The sequence below is a fragment of the Grammomys surdaster genome, unplaced genomic scaffold (genome assembly GCF_004785775.1).
Source record: "Grammomys surdaster isolate TR1022 unplaced genomic scaffold, NIH_TR_1.0 226, whole genome shotgun sequence".
Classification (NCBI taxonomy): Eukaryota; Metazoa; Chordata; class Mammalia; order Rodentia; family Muridae; genus Grammomys; species Grammomys surdaster.
The window spans coordinates 2,157,771-2,172,345 of record NW_021604671.1 but is presented as its reverse complement, the minus strand read 5'-3'; the positions used below and the strand labels follow the sequence as shown (position 1 = coordinate 2,172,345).

At 39.7% G+C, this 14,575-nt stretch overlaps 1 protein-coding gene across 2 annotated transcripts in view; it reads left to right on the top strand.

Annotated features, from left to right (window-relative positions):
• The first annotated feature begins 9,917 nt into the window (after nt 1–9,917).
• Atp6v1h (ATPase H+ transporting V1 subunit H) overlaps nt 9,918–14,575 on the top strand; it is a 73,400-nt gene continuing 68,742 nt past the window's right edge. Inside the window, exons 1-2 of one of the 2 annotated variants that reach the window (XM_028773396.1) lie at nt 9,918–10,109; nt 11,218–11,365. In XM_028773396.1, coding sequence (XP_028629229.1) covers nt 11,253–11,365 — 113 coding nt within the window. In that variant the 5' untranslated portion in view covers nt 9,918–10,109; nt 11,218–11,252. Of the gene's footprint in view, nt 10,110–11,217; nt 11,366–14,575 lie in introns of those variants that run through there. The other variant, XM_028773397.1, reaches the window with a different exon arrangement.

Below are 14,575 nucleotides of genomic sequence, written 5' to 3'. Positions count from 1 at the left end.
GTTTTCCTAAAAATTGCCCCGCAGGAGTCTGGTCATCTGCTTTTACCAACACCCATGGATCCTCTCTGATCTTTGGCTGGCTAATGCTGGCCCATGTCTGAGTCTGCTGAGGACCTTCTTGGAATATTATTACTCTAAGCGAAGCAAAAGGCTGATCCCTACTGTGGATCAGTAGTGGCTTATCCACCTATTTTAGCGTTCTGTTCCAGAGAGAGCTGCTCACTGAGTGTGTATGCCAAGACTGCCCTCTGTAGGTGAGTAAAGAAAGTTTCTTCTTTATAAGCTGCTAGGCTGGAGCACTGTTAGAACAAGCTGCACAAATGACAAATGTGTTGTGAAAGCCATCTGAGGGGACCTTTAAGGCAGCTCCCCATCTGTTCATGGTACCCTTCTGATGTTGCCCCATGCCTTTGTGCCTTTATGAAAGCAAAGCACTCCAGAGCTCCGCGAAAGCAATGCTGCTGCTGGTTTCGTGGTGTGCCAGCCGCTGTTCTGTGGTTTGTCAGTACAGGGAGGGAACTGCTTGGTGGCTGTGCCCACAGGGAGGGAAGCACTAAAGGTTTAGATTAGGAAGCAACTGGGCCTGAATGTATATTTGACTGTGGATATTTCTGGAGAACAGCAGGCAACTGACTGTATCCCGCCTGTGTCCAAAGAACTTGGCTAAATAGTAGTTAGCCCTGAGGCTGAACAATAGTTAGTCCTTGACTCTTGGTCATCTAGTATCAGCCACATGTAGGATGAGTCTTCCCATTTCAGTTAACCCAATTTAGAAAGTCTCTCTCAGACTTGCCAAGGGGGTCATCTACATGATTCTAAATCATGTCAGACTGAGAATGTCACTATTTTACAGCTGTTCTTCTACTTTTCTTGTCTGCAACGTTAAATCACTTGGTCCTTTCCTCACAAAACTAAATGTTCCTCACGTACTTCTGTACTTCTCGTTTCAGCTGCTGTGGACTTAAAGAGCACAGTGAACAGTAACCCAGTTTTTTTCTCAAACAGACAATATTATATATACACGATTTTATGTGATAGTCATATAACAGGCGAGGCTTGAATTCAAACTGAGTTATGAAAGAAAGTTCATGTGGGTGGCACAGAGGAACACTTGGAAATATAAGAACATCTCTTCCAATCTCAGCCTATTTCATATTCAACCCACAGACCATAACTGCTAAGCTATTAATGGAAGTTGTAGGAAGAAAGAATTTCCATATTTATTTTTTCAGGTGTTTGCTTAAAATTTCCAGCCTCTCCTTGGAGAATTTCAACATCTCATGATTGAAGGGACCCTTGTATTGTGGGGTGCTCCCCTCTGGACCCAGGGTTAGGCACAGACCACACACCAACACCAATTTCCAAGCACAAAAACGAGTGCAAAGGATCCTTTATTAAGTAAGGCAAACAGTGGCTGAATCTGAATCACATAGAAACAGCAGCAAATAACTTTACAGGTGTTGATTTCAAGAGAGAAAGGGGGAGGTCTGTGTTAGAATGAGCTAGGACATGTTGGTAAGTTGTAATAGGTTAGTCAAAATAGTGAGGTTTGATTCCTGGAGCCTGATGTTTTGATAGTTAGAACTTGGTGATGAGTCTTAGGAATGAGTCACTGGTCAAATAAGGGAATGGACATTGTGGGCTAGCTTTAGGAATGTGATCTAATGGTTTAGCTAAGTGGGAGAAAGGTAAAAGGCAAAACCTGTCATTGCTATGTTTGCCATGCTTGGGCCTGTTTGCCATGATCTGGCCTGCTGGAGCTCTTTAATGATTTTTATTAGGATTTTTGCCATTTGCATCTATTCTTTGTCATAAAAGCACTCCCTAAAAGACTCTTAATGGTTGAAACAACTAGAGTATTAAAATCTCAGTAGACGAGATTAGCTCTCTTGTTAAGCATAGGGTACAGATGTTTCTGGAAACTGTAAGATGCTCATCAAGGGCTGCAGGGAATTGTTCTGAGAACAAAGATCCTTAATATTTAGAAGAAAGTCTAATTTGTCAGTTGTCTCTTGGACTGGAAATAAAACAGGGATTTCTTTCTTTCTTTGTTTCTTTCTTTCTTCCTTTCCTTCTTTCTTGTTTGGACAGGTCCCTAGTCCCAGGATGGTCTTGAATTTACTATGCAAACAAGGCTAACTTTGGACTCTGGCTCCTCCTGTCTTCCCTTCTGGAGCACTGAAATTATAAATATGTGTACCCCTTATTTTCTTGACTCTATAAAACATTAAAATTAACTGTTTTATTTTGGGGAGAGGGAGTTCATTACTAGTACACACTCACTTCCTGCTTTCTATAATAAAAAAAATTCCCCTTAGATTTGTTTTCCAAAGAATAATTGTGTTTCTACTTCTGGTTAAGACATAATGGCAGTGGCCTAATCTTCTGCCTTAAAATAAACTGGAACTTTCCATTCTTTAGCATTCTTATCTCTAGAGGCTTTTAGAGGCACACCAAAACTGCATCTTAGTACACACATAAAAACTGCATCTGATAAACAACACAATATCTATTTAAGCTTTTATGTTTTGCTAACAATTAGGTTTTCTATGTACAATATTCAAATATCGTGTAACAAATGTGACTCAAATTAAAATTCTGGAGATGAAAATGTCAGTTGCTGAGCATGCAGTGAATTTGAAGACATGGCCAAAGAAACTATCCAAGGCAAAATATAGAAATCAAAAGCAATGGAAAAATCAACAGAGCCTTGGTGAACTATGGGATCCCGATGTACATGTAGTCAGTCTCTGTGGAGAGGATGGAGTACACACAGTATTCTAGGAAGACACCAGTGAGATGGCCCAGCAGACAAAGTTGCTTGTTGCCAAGCCTGAAAATGAATTTGATCCCTGGGGGGTACCCATGTGGTGGAAGGGGAGAAGCTGCTTCCACAAATTGTTTTCTAACCATCACATATGTGTCGTGGCATACAGGAATAAACAAATTAAAAACAGAATTAAAAACCTTGAATAAATAAAGGCCCAAATATTTCTATATTAGACAACCTCAACAAATTTGAAATTTAAGACACATCAAACTATGATAAGGCACACTATCCTAAAACTAATCAAACTGGTGACAAAGAGAAATTTAGAAGCACTCAGAGAAAATAAGAAAACTAGTAAGAAATGAAGTCACTAGGGGGCCAAGCAGACTGAACACAGGAACAGTGCCAGCGGGAGACAGTAGGGAACTTAAACAATAGCAACACAATGTAAAGGAAAATGGTCAGCGAGAACTTGTTTCCCTCTGAAAACAATATTAAAAGATGAAAACAAAATACAGAAGTCTTCAGACATTCAAAGGCTACAAGAAAAATCAGCATAGGACCTTAACTATGAGAAAGGCTATGTGAAGTCTTTTAATGTAAAAGGAAAATGATAAACTCCCAGATCTGGATGTAAAAAAAAAAGTGTACTCAAAATGGTAACTGTTGGGGCTAGTTATGAAGATACCAACATTATTTAATTCTCCTTTTAGGTCGTTTCAAGGAAAAGTCCTAATAGGCGCTGGGGATAGCTCAGATGTAAGATGCATGCCTTCAATGTACGAAGCACAGGGTTCATCTCTTAGTAGAAACTTTAGGAACAATCCCTGAAATAACAAAACAAAAGAAAAGGAAAAATTCATAATCAATGAAGGAAAAAGGTCTGTTTGATATAGAAAGAATGTAAAATATATTCTAAACAAGCTTCAGGTCCAAATGACTTTATCACTGAATCCCAATGTTAGTTTTTGATAGTTAGAGGGAACACATGGGGCTAGGGAGAGACCCAAGTAACGAACTGGATGTAGTGGCACATGCCTGTACTTCTAGAACTGGAGAAGCAGAGATAGGAGTACCCTTGAGGCTCACTGGCCAAGCAAGTCTAGCATAATCTGGGAGTCCCAGATTATAGTGAAAAGAAAAATACCCAAGGGGGGATGTCTCCTGAGGAATGATACTCAAGGCTGACCTTGTACACATATGTACATGCTGGTGTAAGCACACACACATACAAAAATACACACCATGTATCCTAGTAAATTAATGGCATGAATGTTATACATGTAACTACTTTTTGATTGGATTTGAGGCTCAACCCATGAGAGGGCATTTATATCTGACCGGGCAAAAGCCAATGGCTATGTTAGTCATATGATTTTGCTAAATGGACAGATTGTCAAACTGTCTCCTAAATATTTTTGTTTATATACGTAGATTAGTGCTGCTCTCAACCTTGGCCAGAGAAGTTCTTGTGGAAGTGTGTTGAAATATTTTTATGAAATAAATCCTGATGTGTTTGCTCAATGATTTATGTTCCAGAATGAAAGACACACACACAGCCTTTATATTTTGATATGCCTTAAACAGCTCAATAGTTAGGCCACTGCCTTACCTCCATCAGTCAATCCTGAGTTATTACTTACTAGATTCTGTGTTCTATCTTGGTGCTCTGGACCCAGAGGGCTGCCCTACAGAGTGCTCTCCCAGTTCCTTCACATGGCAGCCATGCCTCTCTGTTCTGTACTCTTCCCAGGCATGGTGTCTTTCCTTTCCTCCACACTCTCCTAGCATGATGGATGTCTCCCCGCCTTCTTCTCTTTTGGTCCCAAGCTTGGGACCCTCTCTGTCTGCTCTGACCAGCCATTGGCTGTTGGCATCTTTACTTACCAATCAGAACCAACTAGGGGCAGAATCCCTCAGTATCTTGCATGTAGACCTGAGACTCTCTCATGCTAATAATTTTGGGGACCCAAATTAACATTAGAATACAAGCAGCATTAGACCAAACCCACTACAGAAGCGGGCAGTGGTTAATGCAGAGACCCATAACTGGTCAAAGTATTGAGAATAAGTGACTGTTGAATGTTGTGCTCAGTCCTAAATGGGACCTATATCAATACTCTCTTCTTATCCAAAGCTTAGAAAATATTATGGCAAAGGAGGTCTTAAAGAATGTAAGATCCAGAGGATAGATTAGAGTGCTATGAAATGCTACTTTCTATACAGGACATGGCTGTTGGATTCATGAAATCATGACAGCTGTGGTTACCTGCATAAGGCCTACATGAGATGAGTCCTTTCAACATTCTAACATGAATGTGGAGGGACACATGAGCCAACCCCCACCATCCACCCTCCTCCTAGCTGAAAAGCTATTGTCAGCTAATGGCTGCTGGGTAAGTGAAGTAATTTTTTCAGAGGTATACCACTGCTACGTTGCCTATGATCCATAAACAACAACCCTTCCCCCCCACCACATGTACATGTAGGCATCACTAATTGAACTCAGTGGTTTCTGTGGCTAGTGAGCTCATGGTTCTGTCATTTTCCTAAACTAGTATAATTCTTAACTATGTTATAAATACTTATTCTTATACCCATAGATATGCACAGTTCTCTCTCCTAATCAAAGAAACTTCTTTTTGCAGCATATGGAGATCATTTACAGAAAGCCACAACATGTCCCAGTAGAGGGAACAGCTGGCCGGGGCAGCCTACTTCCAGCTGATACAACCAACCAACCAACCAACCAACCAACCAACCAACCAACCAACCAAAAAAAAAAAAAAAACTCAACCCAAAACAAAAAACAAACAAGAATCAAACAAAAAAACAAAACCAACCAACAAAACAAAACAAAACAAAACAAAACACCCCTCAGGGAACATCTCAGCAGAAAGATCTTAAGAGTCAGAGGACCAGAAAGTTTGCTGCAAGATTGTGACTTCTAGATCTGACAGGGAAGCTAGACATGAACTTTCAGCAATATGACTTCTTAAACAAGAGCTGAATAATGATAGCATGTCAATATGAAGAGCTATAAGCAATTGAATATTGAAGAGATGTGAGAAGTCACCAGGGATGAGCTTCCTAATTGATAATCCAATACCAAGTGGTCAGTTCTAAAAACATACACATATAAGCAATACTATGTGAATCTAACAGGTTGTATTTATATAATAATTATAACATATATGAATATGTGTTAACATAAATATATATGACTAATAATTAAAGAGGAGGAGCCCATGAATTTAAGAGGAGGCTGAGGAACATGGGAAGGAGAGGGAGAAATTATACAACCATATTTAATTAAAAATACAATACATTTTAAAAAGATGAAAGAATAAAAGCTTAGTTGGTTATAGTTTGTGTAAAAAAGACACAAAATAGGTTGGATATGTTGGGGGAAAGCCTTCTTGAGGTTGTAAAAGAAGGATAAGAAGGTGGAATTGGGGATGAATATAATGAAAATATACATGCATCAAAGAATAAATAAAAACCATAGAAAAATAAACATACTTATTGGTGGTGAAAATGAATGGTTATATAAAGCATTTAAACTGTGAAAAAGAGTCGATCCTATTGTATTCTCCAGAGTTAACCTATATGAAGAAACACCCCAAATGACTGGGGATGTAGCTCAGTTGAGGCTCTACTGTTCCTCTTCCTAGCAATGTAAAAAGAAGTAAAAATAGACCATTTTAAAGGATATCATTCTACATTTTATAGCAGTGCACACATATAGATACCCATATAAACATCTATAAACATCTAGTTAAACAAAAGCTATGTGGTCATAGGCTTAGTGAATGTGCCTCCTTCATTGATTTAACATAGCATACCTGGCTTCTATGTCCAACTTTAGCCTTGAATACCCGCTGTTGGCTGTTATACATGATACTGTATTATTTTCTCTCTTCCTTAGTCTATGTGTTGAATTCCCAACCCCTAATGTGAGTGTATTTGGGCCTTTATGAATGTAATTAACTAACTCTCATCATAAAAGACAAGAAGGAGTTGCCCTATCCTCACCTTGCAGGGCACAGAGATGTCAGAACTCAGGAATTCAATTTAATTTTGGACTTCTGTTTTCTAGATCTTTAAGAAATTAACACATTTCCACTTCTCCCCTTTAAAAACAAAAACAAAAACAAAACAAAAACAAAACAAAACCAAAGCATACCCCAGGATCTCACTGTGTAAATTAGGATAGTCTGAGATTAGAGATCCTCCTGCCTCAGTCCCCCAAGTTCTGGGACTGCAGACATGCACTTTAGACTAGCTTGAAAAATATAGTTTTGCTTGTTGATTAGTCTGCGTAGTTTACTATATTTTGTCATGACAACTCAAGGTTACTATTGTAATTTGTCTTCTAGTTGATAAAAATATATACAGTGAAAATGACCATCCTACTTAAAGCAGTCTACAGATCCAGTGCAATCTCCATCAAAATCCTAAAATATTTCCTCACAGAAATTGAAAGGATATTGTTCAGCTTCATATGGAAACACACACACACACACACACACACACACACACACACACACACACACAGAGAGACACACACACAGACACACACACAGACACACACACACACACACACACACCAGTATAGCTGCAAAAAATTCTGGATATTAAAAGAGGTGCTGGACGTATCACCATCTCCAATTTGTACTACAGAGCTATAGTAATGAAAAGAGAATGGTATTACCATAAATGTGGACATGTTGGTCAACAAAATTGAATTGAAGATCCAGACATAAATCCAAATGCTTATAGACACGTGATTTTTGATAAAGAAGCCAGAAATACACAGTGGGAAAAATATAGCATCTTCAACAAATGATGCTAGTCAAATGCAAATAGATCTATACTTACTACCCTACACAAAACTCAACTCCAAATGGATCAAAGACCTCGACATAAGGTCAGATACATGGAGTCTGATAGAAGAGAAAGTGGAGAATAGTCTTGGACTCATTGACACAGGAGAAGACTTCTTGAACAGAACACTGATAGCACAGGCACTAAGAACCACAATTTATTAATGGGGATTCATGAGACAGAGAAGTTTCTACATGAACTCATCACATAATAGGGGTGCAATAGCCGCAACTTCATGTTATTTTGTAATAGCAAGGCCGTGTTCTCCACACAGCCTAGAACTTACTTCCTTCTATTCGTAATGGTTGATCAAAAGAGTTACTGAGTTGCTTTTCCTCCAAGCTTATTGCTGACATTTGAAGCCAGGAATCATCTTGTATATGATGTGCTGTTGACATGTTTCCAGTTATCATCAGTGGTTTCTGGGTACCAAATATCAGTATCCCTTCTCACTGCTATAGTAGTAACCCCCAAAGTCTCAGTTTCAACCTTAAGTGCTTCTCCTAGAACCTATAAAACATATACTACATTTGCAAGTCAGCTAATGTAAAAAGCTTTGAAACCTATACATTTGTTATAAATGAATTATTTTACTACACAGTTATTGGGTCAATTCTAGTATTTTCTTGGTAAGCAAATCTTCAATTTAGGGTACAGTTTTTATAATTCCTTTGGGCTGGGTGTAGCTCAATGGTAGAATGTATGTTTGGCATTCTCTCAATCTCTGGACAACCCCCTCACGAGAGGGACTTAATTCATAGTATCAGTCATTTTGAAAGAAAAGTTTCAAGTGCAGCATAAGGACTAGCTTATAATTATTTGGTATTTGTTTGTTTCTTTGGGACACACATGTGTTTGTCTCATCGTTCATGTTGTGATGCTCAGGCTAGCCTCGATCTGCCACATTTCCTTTCTGCTCCAGTTCCAAGATTAGAGGCATGTACTACCATGCCAGGCTGCACTACTCAGTTAAAAAATTACATTAAAATTTTATTTATGTACTTATTGTGTATGGGTGTGGGCATGTACACTAAACATTTAGTGAGTGGAAGCCAGCAGACAACTTTCAGAGCACCTGTTGTCACTTTCCATCTTGTGGGTCTGATGATGGAACTCAATGGTTGGGTTTGGTAGCAATGCCATTGTTTACCAGGAGAGCATTTCCATGGCCCTGAACTACCCAGTTTTAATAAAGTAACATGGTTCTACTTCAGTTCAGGAAATAGCAGTTTGTGGACTGCTTGCCTCACTCAAGGAGGCCCTGTGTCCAACCCCCAATATGGCTAAAACCAAAGTTTTCCTTCAGAAAAATAAGGCATATTACAGAAGGTGTAAGATATAGCCCCTTTTATATTAGCAACTTGCCCTTTTGTATCTTTATTCAGCAACTTCCATTAAATCAGGGTGTATATCCTTCTACCTAATTTCTGATGGAATAGTGAGCCTATGAGGTCCTAACCTAATGAACCCATGAAAAAAGGTGGCAAAGGGGAACCAAAGGCTGAAGGAACGAATAGGTTAAGGATTAGGAGAGTTGCTTGGGTTATCCAGGTGATACTTGGATACTTCTTTGAGGTGTGGTCAGTGAAGGGCAGACATGATAATGGTGATTTAGAACACAGAAGGCAGAAAAACAGATTTTCCTGAGCCTCTAGCATTAAGTTATTCCAGCCTAAAGCTGTTCAGATGGGGAGGGGGGACCTATTTTTCTGGACTTCTGACCCACACACCATAAGATGATGAATTTAGGCTTGATTTATACCATTATAATTGTGGTAATTTGTTGCAATAGTGATTAAAAAATTATTACTCGCTTCCAAACACTATTATATAGATTTTGGTGTAATCAGAGACAAAGTGGCAGCTCAGGCCTTTGGGTTTAAGATAGGTTGTGAGGTAAACATATAAGCCGAGAGAAAATGAAGTTAGGTAAACAATGAATAAGACATTCATTGAGACATATATTACTGGTTAAGCCTGCAACTGTGGGTCCAAGACTCATTTCTCAGTCTGATCTTAAAATCTGAGTATGAATGCCTGGTCCACTGAGATGTTTAATTCAAACAAACTAAAACCACTCAAAGGTCATATATCAAGCTTCTCCAAAGACTGATGTCAGGAGATTTGGCCTCTTTGGTATGGATGGCCTGCAGTGTGGCGAACTCTGCCAGCTTGAAGTACCCAAGAAAGTGGCCTGGGCACGGCGGCCTGTTGCGCGGTCCAGCAGTTTTGTCCTCTCTAGGCTTCCGTCCTCCACTGCGGTCACGTGCCACTGCTCACGTGCCAGACGCTGCTGTCACTTTGCAGCTGTTCCGGCTTCTTTTCTGTGAGGCTCTTAACGTCTCCCGCGAGTCGCCTTCGCTTTGCTCCGTGTCTCCCGTGGCCACTGAGGCCTCGGAGCTCGACCGGCGCTTGCCCGCTCGTACGGCCCTCACTTTCCGAGGCTATCCAGGTGAGGCCGCCTGGGGCCCCTCCCTGGCTCCGGAGAGCCGGCTGGTTTCCGTGCTGGCCGCTCCAGGGTCTGCGGAGCTGCATGGCCTTCCCAGCAGAGGGAAGTGGAGAGCGCGGGGGTGGGCAGGCTTGGGCCAGGGCCTCCAGGGGAGGCTGCGCTGTGCCCTTGGGTTCCAGCCTTTCCGGGATGGAGCCGGTTCTACCTGGGACCCGCATCTGTGCCGACCTTGCTTGTTTAGGCAGCAAGTCCCCACTAAGAGAAATTAAGTTCCACACTGACTAAGCACATTGGGAACACGGAATAGAATTTGGGTATGATTTTTTTTTTTTACCTCCTTTTACTTGTGGGCAAGAACGTAAGTTTTGGGAATGCAAAGTTAGGTTTTTGCATCGTAGTAAAATGAGGTGTAACTTATCTATTACGTTGAGGAATGAGGACTTTGTTTTTTTTGTAGCTCATTGTATATTTTTCTTGTTAGAATAGACTCCCATTCTTGGCCTGACCTAAGTTTCAGAAATTTCTTTCAATATTGATTTTGAAAATGTTTTGTCAATTTTTGTTTGAAAAGAAGGTACTGGTATATCACACCTCTTGGTATATTTTATTTTGAATCAGTAATTTTAAAGAAAGGAATTACTATAATGTCTTTGTAAATCAAAGCATAATAGATGCTAATGAAATACAATAGTTGGCCCTTTTCTGTATTTTAATTTTTGTAGAAGAGATTGGAACGTGTTTGAATAGATTTAAAGTAATGGACTTCTGGGTTATTTTTAGCAAATTCAAAGCACTGGGTATGATTGTATTAAAGGTGGTTGAAGTTCTGCTTAATATTCTGTTTAGTTCAAATTTTGCTGTCAGTCCCTTAAATGGCCATTTAAAAATTTTTAGTGTATATTGAGGCTAATAATTGAAAACTCTTTTTTGGAAAAGAACAAGTCAATAGAAAGCCCTTTTATGGGGTGGTAGTCAAAATTTGAAATATGTTAATGCTTTTCAGACCTAGGATGTATAATATTCAAGCTAAGTGAAATTAATATGGTTAATACTAGTAGTTCAAAAAATAAAATGCCTGTTATCCTGTTTTTATCTTGACCCTAAATTGAAGGTCTGTGGAGAAAAATTCAAAATCATAAAGTTTAGATGACCAAGATGGACATTCGAGGTGCGGTGGATGCTGCTGTCCCAACTAACATCATTGCGGCCAAGGCTGCTGAAGTTCGTGCCAACAAAGTGAACTGGCAGTCCTATCTTCAGTGCGTACTGGTTTGTTGTGAGTCATGGATGTCATGTGCTTTTGCATCAGGCTTTTTCATGGTCATGCTTCTATGAGAGAAATACTGGAAAAATACTTAAATTAATTTTAACATTTCCTCCCCTCCATAACTAGCTGTCTTAGGGAGTCTACCTGGTATGGTAGGAACAGCTTGGGGAAATAGAACAAGTTCATGGTAGTTATTTTATTTTGCCTGCATGCATGTATGTGTGCCACATGCATGCTAGTGCCCTCAGAGCTTGAAGACGATCTCAGATAACCTGGAACCGGAGTTACAGATGATTGTAATACACTGTGTGTATGCTGCATGCCATGCCTTTGCAAGTCAGAGGACAACTTGTGGAAGAACTGGTTCTCTGATCCTAGGGGTCAAATTGAGGTTGCCAGATTTGAATGGCAGGTGTGTTTACTATTCCCCTGGCCCTAGCCATTTCATCAGCTCTTATTTATTCTTCATAATATTTCATCATTTTATTTCATATGGGTTTATTTTGGCATATTTATATCTGAGTTACTAAGGGTCAGATTTGAATATGCACATTGAAAAATCAATTAAGAAATCTTGCTTATTTTTTGTCTTGCCTACACAAAGGTTATATAGAATAGCATTTCAAAAGGAACTCAGTATCAAAACAGACCTTTACTTCATTATTAGCTATGATGATAGGAAGATAGGCTTATAAGTATACAAAGAAAGGTAGCTGATTCCACCATCAGAAGTTACCTGATGCGGTGATCCTTCCGTTGAGGCTTCAAGGATGAGTGCTAGTTGACCATGTGGCAGAAAAGAGGACTTGTCTGAATCCAACAGAGATTGTCATAAAGAGAAGATTGTGCTGGAAGTTATTTATAGTTTGGAGGTGAGCAGTGGTGAGAGCTGAAGCTCACAGCAAGGCAGGGGATGGTTGTGATATTCTGGGTATCTGGGTACCCTTGGGAGGAGTTGAGGGTGTTCCTGTCACTTGATGCTTTCCGAGATGATTCTTTAGTTTCATCCACAATGTATTTGAAGTCTGAGAAGGTCAATATGAACAAAGGTTCATATTGTAGAGCTGCCTTTTCAAAACATTGTATCCTCATGGGGAGCTTTGAGGATCCCAGCTGTAGATTGCTTGCACAGTGAGTCTGAATGTGGATGCACTGTACTACTACGAGAACCCAAATGCCCAGTCTCCTGAAAGTCACTGCTAAGGCTGCTTAGCCTGGAGAAGATGACCCAGTTCACTACTTGACGGCTTGTTTGTGTTCAGTGTAAGAGGTGGGGTTGTGGGAAGTAGCTAAGTCTTAGGGAGGAGTTGTGGTGGGTGGTAGTGTTAAGGTTGTTGGAATGCTCCGAACTGGACAGATTTGAAAAAGATAGTGCTCAACTCGACGTGTGTGTGTGTGTGTGTGTGAAAAGATTTTTAGGATGACATCCACATCCCTATCTTAAAGGACCTGTTTTATTGTGGGGCCAGTCACTAAAGGACTGGCAAAGAAAGATGTACACACAATTTTCCCCGTTGGTCAATGTGTAATTATTTAAATCCTCTGAACTCCTTACTTATTTAGTCGAGAGAGCTTTTAGATTAGAGGACAAGAAGTTGCATGCTTGTAGAGCCTGACTGTTTGTGATGCAAACAGAAGAGTGTTGATCGGAAAGCACTAGCAGGGCAGCAGGACAGAAGGCTTGCTTTTGGAGTGATTTTTCAATTGTGTACTTTTCCACCCCTGAGGCTTTGGTGCTACATACATCTTACTTTCTTTTTCCCTAGTTTGACCTTTATTTTGTTGTCTGAGTTATAGATTCCTTTGTAAGCCCCCTCTGCTCTGCATGTTTATGTGCAAATGTTCCTCAAATATATCCAAATGTTTGTTCTTGAGCCTTCTGATATGGGGACACTAGTGGGTATGAAGTGCCCTGAAAGAACAGTTATATCGTGGATATGATATACAGTATAATCAGTGGATTTTGTATCACAACATCTATGGAAGATATAAAACCTGTAGGGGAGTTATCTTGTGCCAAAGTCAAATATGCTTCTGTCCTCATGTATTAATGTTATGAAAATACAATGTTCAAAAATATATTTGTGGGCTGGAGAAACAGCTGAGGTTAGGAACACTGACTGCTCTTCCAGAGGTCCTGAATTCAATTCCCAGCAACCACATGGTGGCTAACAACCATCTCTGTAATGGGATCCGATGCCCTCTGAAGACAGTGACAATGTACTTACATAAAACAAAGAAATCTAAAAAAAAAAAAGAATGTTCATCTATTTAATAAAATGTATTGTATTTGATTAAGCTTTTACTTAACTAGGCAGTATAAAAATACGAGTGGGGATGGGTTTGTGTTTGTCAAACAGGAATCCAGCAAAGGCATATGTTGAGGATACAAGAATCACTACAGTAATAGACCCTTACAAATTAAATAATAAACTATGCTAAGTATTAAGTGAAGAAATCTGACACATGTATATATACATAGATATAAAGCAAAAGAAGACACATGTCAAGGAAGGATTAAATAGCTGTGTAGGAGCATTGTGGAAGTCTTCACAGAGCACATGAAGAGCCTCACAGTAGTAATTAAACAGAAGGAATGGGGACTGCAGTGTAGGGAGCCCTGGCTACAGAGTTCAGGCTGGAATGTGTAGTGATTGAGGGCTTCAAGTAGCTTATTGTGGTTCAGTTTCTTTTAGGGCAAGTCTGTGTCTTGAAGTGAGTCATGGAGACTTGCAGGGTTGTTCTGCTGTCATGTCTTATCAATGAGGGCCTGGATTTAGACCTTAGTATTTTTTTTTTTTGGGGGGGTGGTGGTAGTTATTGCGACATACCAGAGTTCTTGATGAATAGAACAGCTAGAAGGGTTAAAGCCATCCTGGGATTGGAGCTGAATCTGTTCTTACTTGGAAATAAGAGATAGCTGGAGATGATTTGGTCGAGAGAGGAAGATCCGATTCTCTTGACTTGAATCTCTAGAAAGGAGTTCAGGAAGAAAAGCCAAGTTTTAAGGGTTAACAGTTGGATACAAATTGTGAAGAACAAAAAGCCAATGGTGAAGGAACTCTACTGGGAGGAAAATGGATCTAGGAAGATTTTGAAGAGGGCAGAGATCAGAATGAAGAGGTTATTTTTCTTTCTTTTCTTCCTTTTTTTAAAAACAAAAACAAAAACAAAAACAAAAACAAAAACAAAAACAAAAACA